The sequence below is a fragment of the Manacus candei genome, unplaced genomic scaffold (assembly GCF_025592945.1).
Source record: "Manacus candei isolate 608988 ecotype Guabito, Panama unplaced genomic scaffold, ASM2559294v1 h1tg000002l, whole genome shotgun sequence".
Classification (NCBI taxonomy): domain Eukaryota; kingdom Metazoa; phylum Chordata; class Aves; order Passeriformes; family Pipridae; genus Manacus; species Manacus candei.
In genome coordinates, this window is record NW_026138050.1 from 16,413,472 (window position 1) to 16,434,908 (window position 21,437).

General features: G+C 53.6%; 2 protein-coding genes across 3 annotated transcripts; both read left to right on the forward strand.

Moving 5' to 3' along the window:
• Positions 1-3,959: 3,959 nt before the first annotated feature.
• Positions 3,960-12,917, forward strand: AMDHD2 (amidohydrolase domain containing 2). Of its 2 annotated transcripts, none has more exons than XM_051781210.1 (11): positions 3,960-4,367; positions 4,969-5,105; positions 5,781-5,920; positions 6,228-6,282; positions 6,716-6,885; positions 7,904-8,044; positions 9,066-9,210; positions 9,448-9,555; positions 10,249-10,317; positions 10,741-10,842; positions 11,294-12,917. In XM_051781210.1, exons 1-11 carry the CDS (start codon positions 4,285-4,287, stop codon positions 11,380-11,382), a joined length of 1,239 nt encoding a protein of 412 aa, XP_051637170.1. In that variant the 5' UTR covers positions 3,960-4,284; the 3' UTR covers positions 11,383-12,917. The 2 variants fall into 2 exon arrangements, with proteins under 2 accessions (XP_051637170.1, XP_051637180.1); XM_051781220.1 differs by having other exon boundaries at positions 3,962-4,367; positions 6,716-6,928; positions 7,956-8,044.
• An 814-nt stretch (positions 12,918-13,731) lies between these two features.
• Positions 13,732-21,193, forward strand: CUNH8orf33 (chromosome unknown C8orf33 homolog). Its single transcript, XM_051781339.1, has 7 exons — positions 13,732-14,073; positions 14,634-14,751; positions 17,225-17,362; positions 17,541-18,196; positions 19,629-19,716; positions 19,827-19,973; positions 20,118-21,193. Exons 1-7 carry the CDS (start codon positions 14,065-14,067, stop codon positions 20,312-20,314), a joined length of 1,353 nt encoding a protein of 450 aa, XP_051637299.1. The 5' UTR covers positions 13,732-14,064; the 3' UTR covers positions 20,315-21,193.
• Positions 21,194-21,437: the final 244 nt, after the last annotated feature.

Here is a 21,437-nt window from a genome sequence, read left to right on the forward strand (position 1 = left end):
TACAAACCCGTGCAAGGAGAGCTGAGCTGGGGGGAGCACAGGTGGGTGATGATCACTTTGTGCCAAGTACCTGCAGATACACCCGGAGTCACATTAACAGTCTGCACACGGCCAGGCGTTTTCTGATAGTGATGCTCTGGATCCTCTGTGATGACTCCAAGCTGAAAACTCGCATTTCAAGTCCTCCACTGGTGCTATTGCATCAGCAAATTTCCCAAGTGATTCAAGGCATTAAGAAAATGAGGGACCTTTTGAGTTTTTGGAATTCCTTTACTGCCAGGAGCAGGCCAGCTCAAAGTGCAGCCCTGGGTAGCAGGGAGGGACTCAGTGTTTGGTTTGGGAGGGGGAACGGGCAGCCTCGGAGCCTAGAATGAGTCCCTGCTGAGGAGGGTGTGTGTGCTGGCACATCCGTGGTGCTCCGTGCTGGGAGCACTGCAGAGTGAGTGAGTCAGCCCTGCGGAGAGCAGGGCTCTGCAGCAGCAGCAGCACAGGGACAGGGCCAGCAGCACTGGCAGCACAGACAATGCCTCCATAGAGCCTGCTGACCTTGCTCTTTGTTAACTCTTTCACTCTGGAGTGGGTTTTCTTTCATGCTTTTTCTTTTTTTTTTTTCGAAGGCGGCAGATTTTCTTCTATTTATTTTTTCTCCACTGTGTTGGAGAAGCATTTTTAAGTAACAGGATTTTATCTCTGATTCCTCAGGGACTGGCTTTCCTAAGGAGATCTGGCTTACAGAGAACTACAGTAATCTGGAAAAGTAAATAAGCTTTGGGGAAATAAAAACCTCGTTACGAGAAACTGATCCCAGAAACCAAATTGCTCTTTCAGGGTAACAGCAGAGCTCATGACTACAACTCTCAGTAACCCTTGTTTTCTTCCCAGGCTGACCATGGGGATACTGATTTTAGTGCATTTTACTGTTTCCATCCAGCCTTACTATCCAAACCATTGCTGTCCTCAGGTGAGACATATTTGTCTCTGACATGCAGGACTTGCCACCTCTGCCCTTAATTCTACAGCTGTTGACCACCTTTTTCTCCTGGCATAATTAAGTCAAACCCAGAGTAAGTTCTCCCAAAGACACATATCCTGGAGTGGGAATTTTCTGTTTCAGGGTCAGAGGATTGTGTCACTGTGTCCCAAAAAGCTTCTCCATTTTTGTTTCTGTTACAGCTAATGAATGCTGTTCCTTTCTCTACAAGCCACGCTTCACTGAGCTCTTGAGAGCCTCAGCTTTGCAGCTCAGATCACTGGGTTTCTGCTGAGCTGGTTCCTGTGTCACAACACCAAAGCACATGGAAAAATCCTGCCCTGACCTTACAGTGTGGAAGGGACAAGGCTTTCCAAGGGGCCACACTGCACCCACAAGGCACCTACAGCCCCCTGACAGTTCCCACTGACCTGAGAGAGGCTCCTGGAGAACCCGTGGCTCATGTTTGCTGTTTTTCTTTTGCTGAGGGGATGAGCTGCCCTCACCAAAGGTCAAGTCTGGCCCTTCTGAATTCACCAAGGGGATACTGGGGGCTGTTGCAGTCCCAGAGCTTTTTTTGGCACTTGGAACTGTGTTGTCCATGCTGTTGCACTTGTGCTTTCCTCCTTTCCCTTTAGGGAGGGGAAAGGGGTGGCTTAAGTGGCAGAGAGTGAATTAAGCCACCTACACCTCATGGCTTTGCCTGCATGAGGTAAGCTGAGGACAAATCTTGGGAAATGGTATATATTCCCAAGACTGACAGTGTGTTCTAAGCAGCCTCTCCCCAGCTCTCATGTGCCTTGGGACAATTTCTTAGACCTCCTTGTCAATGCCTGTGAAAATCAGAAGCCAAGGCTGCATTTCACCAGCCCTCAGTGCTCCCTCTGGACACTCAGTCCTGCTCTCACAGCTGCTCCACATGCTCCCCTGCTCCTCCCAAGAGCACAGGTACAACTGCTCCTGCTGCCAGGCAGTGAACCTAATTTGGGAATTGAGCCAGGTTAAAAATAACTCAACCTGAAAAAAAACACCCCACACATCTGCCAAAGAAAATGCAAGTGAAACTACAGCCTGTGATTCCCTCAGCCTGTTACTGGGGCAGTGGAGACAAAGAGCATGGAATTATTATTAGAGGAATGTGCAGTATTGGCGATGCAAGACAGGGTTAATTTAACACTGAGAAATAAAAAGAGAGCATCCAAAGGGGTAAGCGTTAAGCAGGACAGGTACATGACATAGGCTGGGCTGGGTGACGTACCTGCAGCCTCGATGAGCAGATTTCCATCCCTTCCCTTCTGGCACAGGCTGTTCTGTTCTCCCAGCAGTGCAGAGGGAGGGCTGGGCCAGTTTCCAGCGCTCTGATTCAGGGGTTGGCTTGGTGCTGGCAGCCTGGAGGAGTGTTGGATCTGTGGCTGCAGGAGCTGTGTCCCTGGGGTGGGCCCAGGGCGGGTGTCCCTGTCTGTGCATTCAGTATTTGCCTTTACCTCTGTGTCTCCTCCACTGCCAAATAAAGTTACTGTCACAGCTCTGTGTGTTCCTGTGGAAGGGCCTTGTTTTGGCCACAGGCAGTTTGGGTGCCATATGTGCCTTTTGACGTCCAAATTCAATTTAGCAGCTTGGACAGGTCCTTCCTTCCTCACAGACAAATGAGCCTGAGAGCTGCTTCCAGCATTTATTTTCCAAACTTTAGAGTTTTGGAGTCTCCTCAGCTCCACATGTATGAAGCTACAAATCATTCCCAGCAATATGGTGCTGGGTGTCCCAGATGTGCATAATTTCATGAGGAAAACATTAAAAGCTCATCTCGTTCCACCCCCTGCCATGGGCAGGGACACCTTCAACCATAGTTGCTCCAAGCCCCGTCCAACCTGGCCTTGGACACTTACAGGGATGGGGCAGCCACAGCTTCTCTGGACAACCTGTGCCAGGGCCTCACCACCCTCACAGCCAGGAATTCCTTTCCAATATCCCATCTAACCCTGCCCTCTGGCAGTGGGAAGCCATTCCCCCCTGCCCTGTCCCTCCATCCCTTGTCCCAAGTCCCTCTACAGCTCTCCTGGAGCCCCTTTGGGCCCTGGAAGGGGTTCTCAGGTCTCCCCAGAGCTTTCTCTTCTCCAGGCTGAACACCCCAAGCATCTCCATGGCCTGAGAGATGCCATTTTTAGCCTCAGATCCCCAAAACAATGCTGCGCATAGTTTTCCTGTCCTCATCCAGCATCATTCCCATCTCTCCCTTTCAGGGCCCTTTCCTGGCATCCTGTGACACAGTAAGAGCAGTTTGTAGTGTGGACAAGCACTGACATCATGGAACACTAAGCACAGCACAAAACCTAATTAAAATCCAATTCCTGGCCAGACGGCAATGTTATGTTCCTGCACAATTATATTCCCCATCATTTATCTTTCCTGGGAGTATTCACCCGTGGAGCCACATCAGCTGGGTGGAACCCCCTCTCCCCAGCTGCCCCCAGATACAAGGAGGGCAGAGGCCTGGGGTGTGCAGGGTGGGAGTCCCAGGATGGGGGTCCCAGGATAGGAGTCTCAGGATGGGGGTCCCAGAATTGGGGTCTCAGGATAGGGGTGGCAGGATGGAGGTCTCAGGATGTGGGCTCCAGGATGGGGGGTCACAGAACTGGGGTCTCAGGATGGAGGTCTCAGGACAGGGATCTCAAGATGGGGGTGGCAGGATGAGGGTCTCAGGACGAGTGTTTCAGGACGGATGTCTCAAGACGGGAGTCTCAGGACGGGTGTTTCAGGATGGATGTCTCAGGACGGATGTTTCAGGACGGGAGTCTCAGGACGGGAGTCTCAGGACGGGTGTTTCAGGATGGATGTCTCAGGACGGGGGTCCCCGACGCGGCACAACGAGGGGATCTCCCCGGCCCCCGCCGACCTCCTCAAGATGGCGGCGCCCTCCCCATGATGGCGGGGCCGGTCACGTGTGGCGGGGCAGGCGGGGGATCCCGGCTCGTGCTGAGCGCGTCACGTGACCGGGGCCCGGCCCGCCCAGGCCCCGCCCCCCGTGTCCCACAGCCCCGGGCCGGGGGCGCTGCTCCGGCCCCGGGACCCGCCGGGAGCCGCCGGGCTCGTCCCTCTCAGCGCCGGCCCAGAGCACCGGGCAGGGGCGGGGGGCTTACCCGCCGCCTGCCCCCGGGGCGGGGCTCCGCTGCCTCCGCCCCTCACCGACTCCCCGGTCCCGCGGCAGCCTCTCGCACCGGGGCCGCGGCCTGGCCCCGCTCCGCCACGCCCGGTGCCCGCCCCGCGCGCCGGACACTGCCGGGGTCGCGGCTTCTCCCGGCTCCCGCTGCCCCGCGATGCCGTCCAACAAATCAGTGTCGGATGCGCCCATCGTCCAGTTCACCAACTGCCGCATCCTGAGGGACCACTGGCTCCAGAGGTGAGCCCGGGGTACCGGCGGTGCCGGGGCGGCTGCGGGTATCAGGGGTGTCCGGGGGTACCGAGAGTATGGGGGTACCGGGGTGTCCGGGGGTACCAAGGATGTCCAGGGGTACCAGGGCTGCGAGAGCTCCCGGACGGGCTGCGGGACTGACCTGGCACCTGCAGTGCCCGAGGGGCTGTCACCAGGTCCCCCGTCACCAAGTCCCCCAGCGCATCGGCTGTTGGCCCTCCCTCGCCCCCTGCGCTCCCCCCAGCCCACGTCCTCTCCACCTGCTTTCCAAGGGATGAGCCGTGTGTGGGGCACGGCCGCTCTCCACTCCCCTCTCTTTTTGCCTCCCCTGCCATCCCCGTGGCCCTTTCGCCCTCGCCACCACCTTTGAGGGGCAGCCCGTGGAAGCCCCATTCCCGTGAGTTTTGTAGAGCCAGAGGCCAGGCAGAGAGGGCTGCCCACCGTGTCCCGGCTGGAAGAGCAGCTGTGCCCTGGGAGACACTGGGAAGTGCCAGTGGGGTTCCCTCTGCCCAGGGCCACTGTCACTGGGGCCACGGCCACCTACTCCACGGACAGCACCAGAGTTCAATGTGTGTGGTTGTTCCTTCAGGGAGGACCTGTGGGTGCGAGAGGGGAAGATCCTCAACCCGGAGAAACTCTTCTTTGATGAGAAGGGCTCTGCTGACGTGCAGCTGGACTGCAAGGGCAGCATCATCGCCCCAGGCTTCATCGACGTCCAGATCAATGGTATGGGGAAGCCACGTGTGCTCACGGAGGGGGGGGGTCCTGGGTCTGTCCATCTCTCCATCCCTGACCTCCAAGCCCCTCTGTGGGTGTCCTGCCCATGGCCTAGTGCATTTCAGGTGCTCGAGGGATGTGTGAGTCACCAAACTAAGGACAAAGAACGATTTTGCACGTGGTTGCTGCTGTCACGTAACTGATCCGCTTTGGTTGAGTGAAGTTTCCTCTGAATGTCAATCAATTTTTTTATCCTACCCCTTTACTGACAGTGTGCCCACCCTACTCTTTCCAGGATGTGGGAGGACAGAGCAGGACTTCCCAAGGGAACAAACATTACCTGCAAGAGCTCTCTCCCGAGGGAAAGAGGGGCTCATTCTAGGGCAGCTAAAGTTGGAAGTCAGATCCCTCTGGGCTGGGAATCCTCACATTTTGCCCTGCATGAAAATAGAAAAGTTGTGCTTGCAAAATGCTGAGGTACTGTGGGGAAGAGCACTTCATAGTGAGATTTGTACTTGTGGAGCCTTGGAATGTAGGACACAAATGCTGATGGAGCCCTTTGCATCAGTGCCCTAAAAATGGAGTGTTTCCATCCAGTCACACAAAATGTTTCTTTAATGTTTCTGGACGGGAAACATCCTCTGGGGAAGCTGCAGTTTCACCTCTGTTTTGTTGGTGGTGCAGGAGGCTTTGGGGTGGACTTCTCCCTGGCTACGGATGACTTCAAATCAGGGATTGACCTGGTCAGTCAGAAAATCCTCTCCCATGGAGTGACCTCCTTCTGTCCCACCCTGGTGACTTCTCCTCCATCTGTGTACCACCAGGTAAGGGGCTTTCTCCCCTCCCATCTGCAGGGTGATCAGGAGCTGAGGTTGGTACCAGGAGGTGGGAGGGCCAAGGCTGGGCCTCTCAAGTCTGGGACAGCTGCCGTGGTGGAAGAGCCATGGGCATGAGGAGCTGGACTCTCCCCTGAGTTTCTTGCAGGACTTGCAGAAGGCTTTTCCTTTGTGGACTGTGATGGTCCCACATGGTCCAGCTACAAATCTCCCTCCAGACCCAACATTTGGGTCTGATTTGGCAGGCTGGGGGGTTGTGTCTGGGGTGCCATGTCTGACAAACCCTGTTCTCTAGGTTCTCCCTCAGATCAGCGTAAGAAATGGTGGAGCCCACGGAGCAGGTATCCTGGGTAAGTGGATTTGTCCCTCTTTGGTGCTACTGTAGATGGGCAATTATCTTGTTTGTTGTTGAGGGGAAAGAAGTTACTGAGGGACAGCACAAATGGGAGCTGGAGCTCTCTCTATGGGAGGGATGCACAGGTGGGCACAGAGCCACCTTGTCCCTCAGCCTGTGCCTGGCCTTTGCTGTGGTCCTGTCACTGTACACACAACACACACTGCTCCAGCCCTTTTGGGCCCTCTGGGGCAATGGCAGTGGGGTGGCTTGGCTTGGCCAGGGGCCAGCACTGCAGTTCTCACTGTGCTGAGCTCAGAGTTACCTGAGCCAGGTGTTTTGCTGCAGAAAAATGGCAGGAGCTCAACTGGAGCAGAGTAGAAAGAGCAGGTTTCCTGGTCCTTGGCAGGGAGAGGAAGGGTTACAGCTCTTTGCTCCTGTTTGGACAGGGGCCCATCTGGAAGGGCCGTTCATCAGCAGGGAGAAGAAAGGGGCCCACCCGGAGCACTGCCTGCGCACCTTCGAGGCAGGGGCCTTCCAGGACCTGCTGAACACCTACGGCTCCCTGGACTGTGTCCGGATAGTCACCCTGGCCCCTGAGATGAAGAGGAGCAGTGAGGTGATCCGGGAGCTCACCAAGAGGGGCGTCTGCGTCTCTCTGGGTGAGGGCTGGGGGGGCTCTGGCAGCCCCTCTCTCAGGGCTGGGGGGGCTCTAACAGTGTCTCGGTGCCTGGACAGGGTGGGATTTTCTTTGATCTGGCCTGTATGGAGGTGACAGAACTGTCACAAATGGGGACCTCACTTGATGCAGTGAATCTCTCATGGCAAGGGCCAAACTTTGTATCGATTGCAGAGCCCTACAGCAAACATAAGGTGCTGTTCGAACACAAGGAAGTCTTCCTTGGAGGGTTGATGATGTGGAAGGTTCAAACTCTGAAGTTCCACTGCTTAAGACCTTATTCAACAGTAGAAATCATTTTCCAAAGGTTACTGTTGGTTTGATAACTCTGTTTTTCAACTGGAAGTGCTGTAGTAGCCTCTCCCTCCAACATCTGGCTGGCATCTGACTTAACTCTGGCTGCATTTTTCTTTTCCTTTGCTTCACAAACTCCTCTTTGCTTCAGATCATTGAAGAAACCTTTTTTTGTTTTTTAAGGGAGGGGAAGTTATTCAGGGTGAAATTAAACCTCAGGTGAGAAGGGCATTCATACAGCAGAGCATCTCTTATCCAACAGCCACATAAAGAACTCCAGAAAGGCAAGGTTTGCCCACAGAACACTGGAGCTGCTGTCCTGTTGGGGAAACTATTTTCTTTCTGGGTAGTTTTATCCCCATATTCTTTCCTGGCAAAATCCCCACTGTCTCTACTCCCCTGATACCTCTCTACTGAACCTTTAAGTATCTGAGGCTAGCAGAAAGGCACGTCCTTGGACCTCGAACCCAGCCTGAAGGCAACTCACTGTGAGCAAGGCAGCATTTGTGGCAGTTGTGATGTGAGCAGTGAAGGTGTTCAGGTGAAACACCCAACCCCACAGTCCTCCCAGGTCATGGCCAGACACTTCCATGCCGAGGCTGAACCTCAGCCCAGGATGGGCATCAGAGCAGGGTCCAATGATGGAATGTCTTCACTCCTGTAGGGGAATGAATGGAGAGATGGGCAGAGGAGTCACACGCTGTGTCTGTTCCCAGGTCACTCGGTGGCCAATCTGTCCCAGGCCGAGGAGGCTGTGCAGCACGGCGCGACCTTCATCACGCACCTCTTCAACGCCATGCTGCCGGTGAGCTCCCGAGGGCGCCTGCCCTGCACCCGGCTTTCTTCTGGATTTTCTCTCCTGCTACCAGGGTTGCTTTTAGGTTTTCTCTCCCAAAGATCTGTGTTCTCCCCAGCTGGTTTCATACCAGGCTTTGCACTGAGGTTTGGGCACTGAACCTCTGGCTTCACATTTCTGCTGCTGGATCTTAAAGAGAGGCTGTAGCAGATTCTTAAAGTCACTGCCGAGAAAGACTTGGGGGTGTTGGTGGGTGAGAGGCTGGACATGCCTTGTCTGTGTGTGCTGGGATGCAGAAACCCTCCACGTCCTGCACTGATCCCACAGCGTGGGCAGCAGGGGAGGGGGGGATTCTGCCCCTCTGCCCCCTGAGGTGAGACCCCACCTGCAGAGCTGCCTCCAGATATGGGGCACCAACATCAGAAGGACGTGGAGTTGCTGGAGCGAGTCCAGAGGAGGCCACAGAGATACTCCAAGGCTGGAGCCCCTCTGCTCTGGAGCCAGGCTGGGACAGCTGGGGGGGTTCACCTGGAGAAGAGAAGGCTCCCGGGAGACCTGAGAGCCCCTTCCAGTGCCTAAAGGGGCTCCAAGAGAGCTGGAGAGGGACTTGGGACAAGGGATGGAGGGACAGGGCAGGGGGGAATGGCTTCCCACTGCCAGAGGGCAGGGTTAGATGGGATATTGGGAAGGAATTCCTGGCTGTGAGGCCCTGGCACAGTTGTCCAGAGAAGCTGTGGCTGCCCCATCCCTGGGAGCGTCCAAGGCCAGGTTGGATGAGGCTTGGAGCAACCTGGTCTACTGGAACGTGTCCCTGCCCATGTCAGGGGGATTGGAATAAAGATGGGCTTTAGGATCCCTCCCAACTCAAACCACCCTGTGATCTGTGACTCAAGGCAATGCCCATATTTGCCTGGTAAAGCTCCCAGGCACTGTGTGATAGAGATGGCAGCTGCATCCCCTAAGGGGAAGGGTCTCAGCCAGTAGGTCCTGGTGTTGCTCCACAGCTTGTCCCGTCTCTCCCCTCGGGCAGTTCCACCACCGTGACCCTGGAATCGTGGGGCTGCTGACCAGTGACAAGATTCCTGTTGGGCGGAGGGTCTTCTACGGGATGATCTCTGATGGCATCCACACCAACCCTGCCGCCCTGCGGATCGCCCACAGAGCCCACCCCAAAGGTGAGTCACACCGGTGTCACCAGCCCCTCCAAGCACTGGGCCACCTCCCACAAGACACTCGTGCTGCCCTCGCTGCCTGGAAGGTCACAGCCACATGTGCTGATACCCTCGCACTTTGGTGGGATGTGGCTGGAGACACCATGGCCCCTCTCTGGGAGGGCCAGCGGGGCACAGTGCTTAGAGCTGCAGCAAAATCAGCTGCAAAGCTGACAGGGCCCCTTTGCTTGTGTTGCTCAGGCCTGGTGCTGGTGACAGATGCGATTGCTGGCATGGGGCTGGCACCGGGGCGGCACACGCTGGGACAGCAGGTGGTGGAGATTGATGGGCTGAACACCTACATCGCAGGTAAGGGCCTCTTGCTGGAGAGCTGGGGACAGCACTGCCACTGGTGCCCATTCCTGGGGAGCTCAGCACAGCTGGCTGGCCCTGCCAGTGTGAGGCAGTGCTTGTGCCAGCCTCTCAGGTTTTGGTGCCTGGTGGATCTGCAGTGACTTGGCCCTGGGGAGAACAAGGTACCTGGTAAGGAGGGGAAGTGCCCTACCTTGTGCAGTGGGGAGGAATCTGTCCATTTGTTGCTGTCTGCAACACCTTTGAAAGCGTCACTGCCCAGTGTCATGTATGCAGAGGGTCAGAAAGGACAGAGAAATCTTGAGAGATATTTATTGTCCCTTTTCTTTATTACATCACTACCATTTCTTGCTAACTAAATTCCCTAAGTTTCAAGTACCCAAGCAGTATTTCAGAGAAGGATCCATTCACCTCTGGCAGCAGGTACCTGCGTTGTGAGCTGGTTTCACCCAGTACAGCTGGTCTGGTGGTGGAGCTGGAGGGTGACACCCCAGTACCTCTCCCTGCCCTGCCAGCACCTCTCCCTTGCCTCAGTCTGTCCCTTGGCAGAAGTGGCTGTGGGCCCTTCAGCTTGCCCCTCCTGCCACCCATGATTTCTGCCCTTCTGGTCTCGTTATGCTTCCCTACTGCCCCCCTTCTCGTTGCTGTGAGCTGTGGGAGCTGCTCAGAGCCATCCTATTCCTCTCCCAGGCACAAAGACCCTGAGTGGTAGCGTGGCGACCATGGATACATGTGTGCGACACTTCCAAGAGGCCACAGGTAAGGGAGCCTTGTCCACAAGCTGTTGCTCCCTATGTTGATGTGGGAGGAGGTCTTGCTCTTGCCAGCTGTGTCCATTCCACCAGGAACATTCCCTCTCACCTGAGACATGAGACGGGCTGGGATCAGTGCCCTCAGATGAGCGCCTTTTTGAGGGGAGGTTTCATTTTAACCCATAGCACTAGTGAGAGGTGAACTCTCCTGCTCCTTCCTCACAAAGGCAGAATGATTTTCCCCTCCACATACCCTTGGTGTTCAGTTCTTCTGTTCCTGCTATCTCCTGTAGGGATATTTCCCTTCCCAGCTTCATCTGGCTGTGGTGAGGGTGTGCCCAGCTGACAGTTGCCTTGGCCAGGGGAATTTGGGTTGCTCTGGCAGTGGGGCTGTGGCTGCCCTAACCATCTCCCCAACTCTCTGTGCAAGGATGCTCCGTAGAGACGGCGTTGGAGGCAGCATCTCTGCATCCTGCCCAGCTCCTGGGGATTGAACACAACAAGGGGACACTGAATTATGACTCCGATGCAGGTACTGGTATGAGGATAGGAGGTATTGGTATGGGGACAGGAGTTATTGGCATGGAGACAGGAGGTACTGTTATGGGGACAGGAGATGTTGGTATGGGGACAGTGGTGTCAGGGCTCCTGAGCGCTGGAGCAAAGCAGAGGCTGCTGCACATCTTCATCCCCTGTTTCACTGGGAGCTGCAGGGAGACTCGCTCTTCCTGGGATTTGCTCTGGGCTTTTATTCCAGTGGTTATCCCCTTGTATGCTTGGTTTGGGAAACCCTTTGGAGTGCCCCCCATGCCTCAGCCAAGCATGGAGCAGAGCTGCCATAGCCAGGGTGGCACCACACTGCCCTCCTACTGCTCTGTCTGGGGTGGGGAGAGGCTGTTCCCTACTGAGCTCAGCTCTCCCCAGCCAGCTCTAGCAGCCCCATTCCTCTGACAGCTGCTTCCTTTCCCTCTTGTCCAACGCAGATTTCCTGATGCTGAACGACAGCCTGTATGTGCAAGCCACGTACATCGCCGGCCAGGAGGTCTGGAGACAGGATGCGTCAGGCATGTGACACTGGGCTGTCCCAGTGCCCTCCGAGGCTCCCTGGCACTGTGGTTAGCAGCTCTGGTAACCACCCCACTCCTCCCTTTTTTTTTTTTTTTTTTAATCCCAATTCCTTCCTGCAACTCCCTTAAAGGAGCCTCATACCAAAGAGCTGCGTTTTCCAGCTTCCAGTTACAGCCATGCCTGCCACGAATTTGTTGGTGCTCAGTTGGTGGCATGGGGAAAGCAGGCAGCTCTGTGCTGGCAGGGAATTCCACTCCTGGAGTGGCCTGAGGGACTGCACAGCTGTCCTGCCCCTAGACAGGTGCTCCTGTCACCATCTGACAGCAGTGAGGAGCTGTTCCAGCCTTTGCACTGTTTATACAGCACACACTAACCTGCCCCATGCCCAAGGCAGGCTCAAGCCATTCCCATTCCTCTGCCTGCTCTTTGCCTTGCTCCTGGGCAGCCATGGCTTGTTAGACATCATCTTCCACCAGCTCAGCTCGCAGCTCTTCCCATGACAAGCTTCCTGTTGTGTCAGCAGAAGCTGAGGATCACATTTGGGTCTCCCAACAGCCCTTCTATGGTGTGTCCTCAGAGCAGGGCTGTCACAGCTCACCGACTCGGTGCTGTTGTGGGACTGAATCCTCAGGGCAGAGATCGAAACCAGGAAAACCAAGGCATTGCTGGTCCTTTGTGCCTTTTCCCTGTATGGGCATTGAGTCCACAGCGCTGGAGACATGGACAGTATCCTGCCTCAGAAAGCAATGTTCCTTTCACCCCTGGCTCTGGCTGGATGGGTCCTGCAGGCTCTGTGCCAGCCATATGAAGTAGGGCCTTTGCATCCCCTGATGGGTCTGTGCATTCCTCAGGCCATGGACTGGAAGCTTTTGCTTTAGGGCATGCATCCAAACTGGTGGTCATGGGCTCACGAGCCCCCAGTCCAGCTCAGGAACTGAGGGAGAGGAGGACTGCAGCGGGATTCTGGCCTTTCAAGACAGTTGTGATAGCTCATTATTCAGTGCTCATTACTATCTTCTCCAATACTTGACTGTCAACTCTTTTCCTGACACTTGGACACTTGCATGTGAGGACTGATGCTGATTTTGAACCTACTACGGGCAGAATAAGCCTTGAGATAAGTCTTAGACAACCTCTGACAAGGCTCAAACCAATGAGATGGTTTTTGTGGTGAGGAGAGGACTTAGACAATAGCTAAGTCTCTGCAAGGATGGAGGTTGTAAGGCAGATAGGAGTCTGGTCAGGATTGGCAGAAGTGTGCTGATTTTTCCAGTACCGTTTTATAACCTTTAACAGCAACATTTGGAAGTGCTTTCCCAGCATTTTAGAGCCCTGCTGGAATCACTGGCAGCCTTGGAGAATTTCTAACATCAGCTGCCAATGTCAGCGGAAATTATAATGTCCACAGTTTGAAGCATTTGAGAGACACATCACACCCTCTGCTGTGACACGCGCAGGCTGCCGCAGCACCGGCCTCAGTGGGGATCTTCTAGCGGCTGTTGAAAACAATCCGAGGGGAAAAAAATGTATATGAAACAAGGTGTCTAACTTTTTATTTACAAAATTAAATAATCAAAAGGAAATCTAAAATAGAGATGGGATTAGACAGCACCTGTGGGTGTGTATTGACCCTTTTTGCCTGCTGACAACAGGCTCTACCCTGCTCATGGAGGTATGGCCTATGTCCTGCTGGGGTGTGAGGGCCAGGGGCTGGTGTGGGCATTCCTGCCAGGATTTGGCCCAGGGACAGGGGCACTGCCAGACATGTCCTGGGGGGGCATCAGGCCTAGTATCGCCGGCCAGGCCACGGAAGGGATTGTCCCGCTCTGCTCTGCCCTGGGGCGGCCTCACCTGCAACACTGGGGCAGTCCGGGGGGACACAATGTAGGGAAGATATTGAGCCATTAGAGAGTGTCCAAAGGAGGGCAACGAAGATGGGAAAGGGCCCTGAGGGGAAGCCGTGTGAGGAGCAGCTGAGGGCACTTGGTGTGTTCAACTGGAGAAGAGGAGACTGAGGGGAGACCTCACTGCAGTTCCAACTTCCTGAGGAGGGGCAGGCCCTGAGCTCTGCTCTGGGGGACCAGGGGCAGGACCCAGGGAGTCGCCTGGAGTTGTGTCATGGGAGCTTTAGGTTGGATATTAGAAAAGGTTCTTTCCCCAGAGGGTGGTTGGGCACTGCCCAGGCTCCCCAGGGCAGTGGGCACAGCCCCAAGGCTGCCAGAGCTCCAGGAGTGTTTGGATGATCCTCTGGGGCACAGGGGGTGAATCCTGAGGATGGTCCTGTGCAGGGCTGAGGGTTGGGCTCGATGACCCTTGTGGGTCCCTTCCAACTCGGCCCATTCTGTGATTCTGTGGCACCCCCGGGCGGGCAGTGCACACACGGGTGTCCCACAGCTCCCTGTGGGGCTCAGGGGAGCAGGGGCAGTCCCGAAGGGACAAACGCGCTGCCCAGGTTGGGCGCTGGGCGCCCCCGGGCCGGGCTGTGCCGGGAGCCCTCCGGTTCCTCACGGCCGGAACGGGCCTGCGGAGCGCTGAGGGCTCGCACAGCGAACCGGCCAGGGGCGGCGGGGAGAGCCGGGGGAGGCCCCGGGGAGGCCCCGGGCGGAGCTGGGCCCGGAGCCCACACGCTGCCCGTGACCGGAGGTGGGCGGTGCGGCGGGGCCGCTTCCTCCCGGCGCGGAGCGGCATGGAGCGGGTAAGGGCCCCAAAAGGTGCTCCTCAAAGCAGCGCCGATGCCCTCCCCAGCCCCTCCTCACCTCCTCGTCCCGAACATTCCTTCCATCCCCCCCCGCGGGCTGCAAAGCCTTCACTTCCACCTGCTTAGCAGGAGGCGGGCGGCGTAAAAATACAGCACAGGGCGCAGAGCTGTGTGAAAGGGGAGTTTCCTGCCGTGGAGACATTGTGCCGTAATAAGCTTCAGGATAAAATGAGAAATTTTTGGGGCCTTTAAAAAGGAGAAGGAGGAGAGAAAGAGGGAGAAAAAAAAATCTGTGGGAAGTCCTGGTTTGCCAGGAGCGGGGGGGGGGGGCGTATTCCTGCTAGTAGGAGGTTATGGCTGTGATTTTTGTAATGCAGAGGGCTCATTTGGTGCTCTCCGCACAGGACACGTGTCCCTGTGCTGGTTGATGGTATAAATGAGCAGTTGCACAGCGCACCTCCAGTGTAAAGCCAGATCTGATCTATGAGAGGGGAGAGGGCTTCAGAAAGTCAGGTTTGGAATCAGTTTTGGAGACGAGAGATTTGTGCTTCTTTTAGACATTCTTCCTTCCCTATCCCATGTCCAAGGCTCCCCAGGGTGTGTTCCAGGAGGAGCTGAAGTGGTGCATTTCGCAGCTGGAGGCAGATCTCCACCTCATCCCACCCCCAAAACCAGGTATGTTCCTCTTTCCCAGCCCACACATCCCATATTCCAGCCTCAGGTCTGATTTAGCAGATTTGGACATTTCTCTGTTTCTTCTCTCCCTTCTGTTCCCTGTTCTTTTGTCATTTGGGATTTGCTCTAAATACAAAACAACTTAAAGCATTGAATTTTAAGGGCTGTCTATCTGGAAGCAGCTTTACCTTTCATTCCTGTAGTGTTCATTCTCCCTGTGTTCTGTATCCTTTCTCATGTTCTCATTTTCCCGTCTAATGGCTTGTTTGGTTCTGCTACAGCTCTGCCTTTGTTTTCCATCTTAACTGTGCCAGTGTGTCTGGCCCTTAAACCCCAGTAGGTGTTTTTATTTTTGTGAAGCTTGTTCCGAGGAGAAATTACATGGAAGATAAAATCCTATAAAATATTTTTCATAAGGTCACAGATTGATCTTATCAGTACAACTTGTAGAGAAATGCAGACTCACGTCCTGCTCCTGGCCACTACTTAACCTGTAGAGGAGGGGTGTGAACCATCTGTAAAGTGCCCAGGTGAGTGTTTGCTGGTTCACCTGAGGATGTAGCAGTAACTAATATGTGCCCACACATGGTGCTTGAGTATCAGGCTCCAAGAATTAAGGCTGGGAGAGCTAGGAGTGTTCAGCCTGGAGAAAAGAAGGTTCCAGGGAGACCTGAGAGCTCCTTCCAGGACCTAAAGGGGCTCCAGGAGAGCTGGAGAGGGACTTGGGACAAGGGCCTGGAGGGACAGGACAAGGGGGAATGGCTTCCCACTGCAAGAGGGCAGGGTTAGATGGGATATTGGGAAGGAATTCCTGGCTGTGAGGGTGGTAAGGCCCCGGCACAGGTTGCCCAGAGAAGCTGTGGCTGCCCCATCCCTGGGAGTGTCCAAGGCCAGGTTGGACAGGGCTTGGAGGTGTCCCTACCCATGTCAGGGGATGGATGAGCTTTACTGTCCCAACCAACCCAAACTGTTCTATGATCAGACCGTTTTGTTACATCTGTGTCCTGTGCTGATGTCCTGTGCTGATCCCCAGTGCTCAGCAGCAGGGAAGGCAGCTCCTGGAGGGGAGGCAGGAGCTGAGTCCAGGGATGAGGCAGCAGAAGCAGTGGCCTGGCCAGAAAGGAGCCCCTTTGCACAGAGCCTGAGCCAGGAGAGCAGAGCAGTCCTGCTGATGGTACCCAGGCTCTGCCTGGAGTCCCAGTCATTGAAGGAGTGTGCAGTGAGGAGGCAGATCCAAGCTCTAGCCAGGAATTCAGCATCTGGATCCATGAGTTATCTGGCTGCAGCAGTGTCTGCATGAGATCCTGGACTGCAACCAGACCAACCCCTTGAAATAGGGATACACGTGTGCTCAGGACCCTGATACCCAGATGCTGTGAAGAGACATCCCACCTCTGTCCCACCGTGTCCTAGGGGACATCGGGCCCAGCATTGCCAGCCGGGCGAGGGAGGGGACTGTCCCAGCTGGGTGAGGGATGGGATTGTCCCCCTCTGCTCTGCACTGGGGCAGCCTCACCTGCAATATTGGGGCAGTTTTGGGTGCTGCAGTATAAAAAAGATCTGAAGCTGTTAGAGAGTGTCCAAAGGAGGGACACAAGGATGGTGAAGGGTCGGGAGGGGATGCCACAGGAGGAGCTGCTGAGGGCCCTTGGTCTGTTCAGCTGGAAAAGAGGAGACTGAGGGGAGACCTAATCAGGGTCTGCAGCTTCCTCAGGAGGGACAGCTCTGATCTCCGCTCTCTGTGACCAGGGACAGGACCCGAGGGGACAGCTGAAGCTGTGTCGGGGGAGGGTTAGGCTGGATATTAGGGAAAGGTTCTTCCCCCAGAGGTGGTCGGGCATTGCAGCCAGGAGGGGTGGGACGTGCCCATTCCACAGTACTAGTGCAGTACATCAGGCTGTCTTGTGGCTGGAAATGAGTGAGACAAACACTACAAGACTATATGTAGGGTACCCGAAATGAGGTCTTGGGGACTACTGTCACAGAACAGCTGTGCTTTTTAGAGAATTTGCTCTGACATAAAAAATTTGGATCCCTCTTGTGGTCAGGCTGGTTTGTATGAGAGCCAGGCAAGAGTCCTACTTTTCAGGGTGTGCTCTCTACTAAGGTTTTTTCCAGTTTTTCAGAAAAGACACACAGAGCTGGGCCCTGGGATTTGTATTTGCCTTGAGGAGAGGGTTGCTGAGCCCTATGTAACTTCTATGCCATTAGCAGTGCACTTACTGCAGTGTAAGAGTCTGACTATATATAATAAGTAGTTAGATTCTCCCCCCCTAAGAACATTTCACAGTATTTCATCTTCTAGAAGCGCTTGGAGTTCCCTTTCAACCAAATGCCAGTTGTGGATTAGTCAGAGGTGATATGAACACAGAGCACGTTTCAGAGAAGACTCAGTCATCAGCATCCCACAGTGGGGATTTTGAGGCCCAGCATAACCTGTTTCTTGTCTCTCTTGGATTTTTTCTGAGTGCAGTAGAGGAGACCCAGCACATTGTCAAGGTCCTGCGCTCCCCTGAGACTCCTCTTGCAAAGAAGCAACAAGTGATGAGTGATGTGTTTGGGGATTATTGTCTCAGCATGGCTGAGGGTCAGGAGAGCATGGAGAAAGCAGGTGAGCTTGAGCTGTCATTCAGGGGATGGTGAGACTTGATTCTTCTCTGTAGATTTCTTAGGTTGTTCTTTTGATTGAGTCAACTCTCTGGGCAGTGCCTTAGAGAGGGAGCTGCAGTGGCATCCCTGTGGTAGGAAACTGGTGTATTGATAGAGACAATACTCTTTGTCTTTTCTAGGCATGAAACCTGGTGCTCTGGAAGTACAGCCAAGCAGTGGGCAGGCTGCAGATGCTATGAAACAGTCTGACCCAAGCCCTGAGGCAAAACCAGAGCTGTTCACATCATCTGGCAGCAGCTTCCGATTTGATTTTACACTTTCCGAGACCAACCCAGGAGCAGACCCTGGTGACAGCAGAGCTGCCAAAGCCACCAAGCAGGAGAGCTGGAATGGAGCCTTGAGGTTTGCTGCCTCTGGACAAGAACCCAAGTTTGCTTTCAACTTTGCCATCCCAGATGAAGACTGTCCTCAGCTCCAGCTACTTCCCTCAAGCCAACATACAGATCCTTCACTGCCTGCTGAAGCAGCAGCCCTGCCACGGGCTGCAGCCGTGCGGGAGCCCGAGGTGACTCAAGCTGCAGGGAGTGCACCCAAAGAGGACAGAAGCCATGTCACATCAAAGATCCCCCAACCAGAGACTGCTCCTGCAGATGAAGCAGCAACAGCGAAATCAACAGGAGATGAAGCTGCCCAGAAGAAGAAAAAGAAGAAGAAACAAAAACCACCAGTCAGTAAAACAGAGAGAGAAGAAACTGAGACCAGCAGGAAAGCAAAGACAGAAGCTAAGAGCTGTCAAAATACAAATACTTCCCATCAGGATGAGAAGACCTCCCAGGTAGTTAAATATTGATGAGATCCCATAATTTATAAACCCTTAACCTAAAGAGGCACTTTATCACTTTACACAGATGAACAATTAGCATGCTGCCTTGAGATGAGAGCTGAAAGACCGGGGTTGCTGCTTGCTTCTTCCAGCAGCTGTTTGCTTTCTCTGCTACACAGCTGAGGAGCCTGACTAGTGGAGGGGGAGTTAATGGTTCAGACTTGTGCTGAAGCATTTCATGTTTAGGCTTGTGACAGCTAATCCTGGGGAGCTGGATGCCATGTTTTCTTAAGGAAATGAAAATAAGAAATGGAGGTAAGTGCCCTCAATCAGTGCCTGTGGGTGCCGAACCGGGCCCTGCTCCTGTTGCCAGGCAGGATGAATTGCTCACATACTGCAAGTAGCAAAGCCAAGGCACAGAGCTGCCACCTGGTGTAGCCAGGGGTCTGGGGTGAAGCTCAAGGTGCTTCTCAGAAGGTTCCCACTGTAGGGCATGGCCCAGAAATCCACTGAGGTTGCAAGTGTTGTGTCAACACACCATTAAGGCACACCCTGAGGTTTTCTGTTCTGCTGAGGGTCTGGGTCTTTATTTTATTTTACTTCTCAGCACCAGTGTAGGTATTATTAAGAAACAGTGCCAGCTGAGCAATATTGAAATAGAAGATTGCACAAAATCTTCCTTTTCTTAATATTCTTCAAGGAAATTGCACTGAGTGTTCACCCGCCTCTGGAACATTCCATCCTACCAATAAACACTGCTGAGTACAGGAGAGGTAGGAAGATTGGAAGGTGAGGTAAAGCCCTTCCAGTCCTTTGGAAGGAGACTGTTGTAGGTGAGGGCTTTTGTGTTTACATGTACATAACAGTTACAAATTACTTCAGTCCCAGGGTGCAACCCTGCTTTCCTGTCCCACTGCTGAGTTAGCCAGCTGGCTTTGCTCGATGGGACTTGGTTTCCTCCATCTCCATGGGCTTCAGCTTCCTTCTCCTCATGTATTTCTGGTTTAGCAAGCACGCAGGAGCTGAGAAAAAAAGACTTATTTGTCCGTTGTTCACTTTTTTGATTTTATGCAGGTCTGGTGATAGGGGTTTTTTTGTTGTTAATGCTTATTTCTCCCATCTGTAAGTGTATTTGACAGCTTCTTTCAGAGGAAAGGCACTGAACAGCTTTCCAGAAAACAGCACCCTCTGAATGGCAGCTACATATTAAACCCATCAAATAGAGGCAGTGAGTTGCAACTAAACATTTGTGCAGTGCTTTTAGTTTATCCAATGAAAAACACTAGAGGGAAAATGTCATGGAGTCTGTAAACTGATCACCAGCACGTGATGTTGAGAATAGTCCTGACTTTATGCAGTTCCCTTTTATCTTGTGTAGCAACTGCTGCTTTAATTTTTGGGTGACTTATTTCCTCTTGCTCCCTGTGCCCCACGTTGATGGCAGTCAGATGAGCAGCTGCAGAAGGAGCTGGACTGGTGTGTGCAACAGCTGGAACTTGGCTTGAAGACACAGAAACCCACTCCAAAGCAGGGTAGGCATTCAAATAAAGGCGAGCTCTCTCTTGTGGGAAGGGATGGCAGGAATGCAGGGGCAGAGCCAGCAGGAAGCCTTAAGCTGTGTGCTGTTCCTCCTTTGCTGCAGCTGAAGAGGCTCTCCGGGCCATCAGGACACTGCGCAGTGACAAGGCTCCACTGGTAAAGAAGCGGCAGCTCATGAGAGCCATGTTTGGAGACTACAGGAAGAAGGTGCAGGAGGAGCTGTGCAGGGAGCTGAAGCTCATGGAAACAGGTAGGAGAACTTCTCATAGTGAGGAGAAGAAGAAGAAGAAGAAGAAAGGGACTCACTCCTGCCCTGCAGATTGTTTTGCAGAGTGGAGCCTCGCTATGTGAGATCACTAAACATCTCTAACGGCTCTTTTCTCCCCTCTTTAAGCTGCAAAGGCTGCCAGGATCGTGGAGGTGAAGGGAAGCGTCTGCAAGAAGAATGGCAAATTCATCCGGAAGTGCTCGGGAGCTTGCAGGAAAAGCCAGGGTTCAGCAGGATTCCCTTCAGAGTCACCCAGGACACTTTACACAGGCTTATTCAATGACACAGCTTCCAAAGAAGAATTTCGCTTTAATTTCTTCTAGGAAAGTGTCTTAGACTAAAACTGGTAAAAAATCCCTGTGCCAGATCCCCTGTAAACTGCAGAATGGTGGAGAGATGCTGTGCAGTAGGAAATGTCATCAGTAAGTCTCTTGATCCTGTTCCAGAGTGCCTTATCTAGAAATCTAAACCAAATCTGCCTAGTACTATATGACCCCAAGACTAAACCAGTGTAGTGCTCCTCTGTGCTCACACTGTAGAGAGGCACCTTTGAAAGGGTCAGCAGTGAAAGGATCTGGTTTTCTTCTGTAGAATTTACATTAACTGTAAAATCTCTCTTTTATACCATGAGATTTTCCCATTCTCCCGTGGTTTTTAAATAGAGCAGAGCTTTCCTAGCAGCTGAGGCAGCCATGCACACAGAGGGGAATGGTTTGGAAAGAAGATGCAACTTCTGCGAAGATCCAGCAGTGGATCTTTGGATGCTTCCACTCCATGAGTCTGTGTGAATGCGGCTTCTGGCATCCAGCAAACACCAGCAACGCCATCACTGACATGAGGGAGTGGAGCTCAGGGGCTGGGGAGAGACTGAGTGAGAACCATTTTTGCTGATTCATCTCTTTCAATGGCAGAAACAGACTTAGAATAAAACTGCAAATGCTGGTTTAATCCAGCCTAGGGATGTAAGGACAGTTGTTTCCAGACAGGGAAAGGTTTTTGTTGCTGGAGCCAGGTTCTGGCCAGCTAGGAAGGGCGTACAATGAGCTCTTAAATAAAGTTTACTTTGTAAGTAGTCCAGTTACAGCCACCAGTGACTCAGAGGTAAAATCAGCTGCGTGCCAACCTTGGGTGGTGGTGAAATGAACTGTCAGAGCCCAAAGACTCTCTTCCCCTTGATTTGTATTAAATTTTGGCTTTTTGAATGTGTGTCTCCAGTGTTTCCATACTGCTTCAGTCACTGAAGCCATCTCCTGTGTTCCTACAGAAAATCTTCCCACCAAACCTAAAAAAGCTGAAGGAAGAGAAGTGCTGCAAAAGGCTATGTGGTATCAGGTGTCCCTGGGGAGCAGTGCTTTCCTCCCTTTTATGATCCAGTCAGCCTGTGTGAGAAGTGAGAAATGGGAGTGTGGGCAGATTCCAGGGAGAGCAGCTGAGAGATAGTGGAAA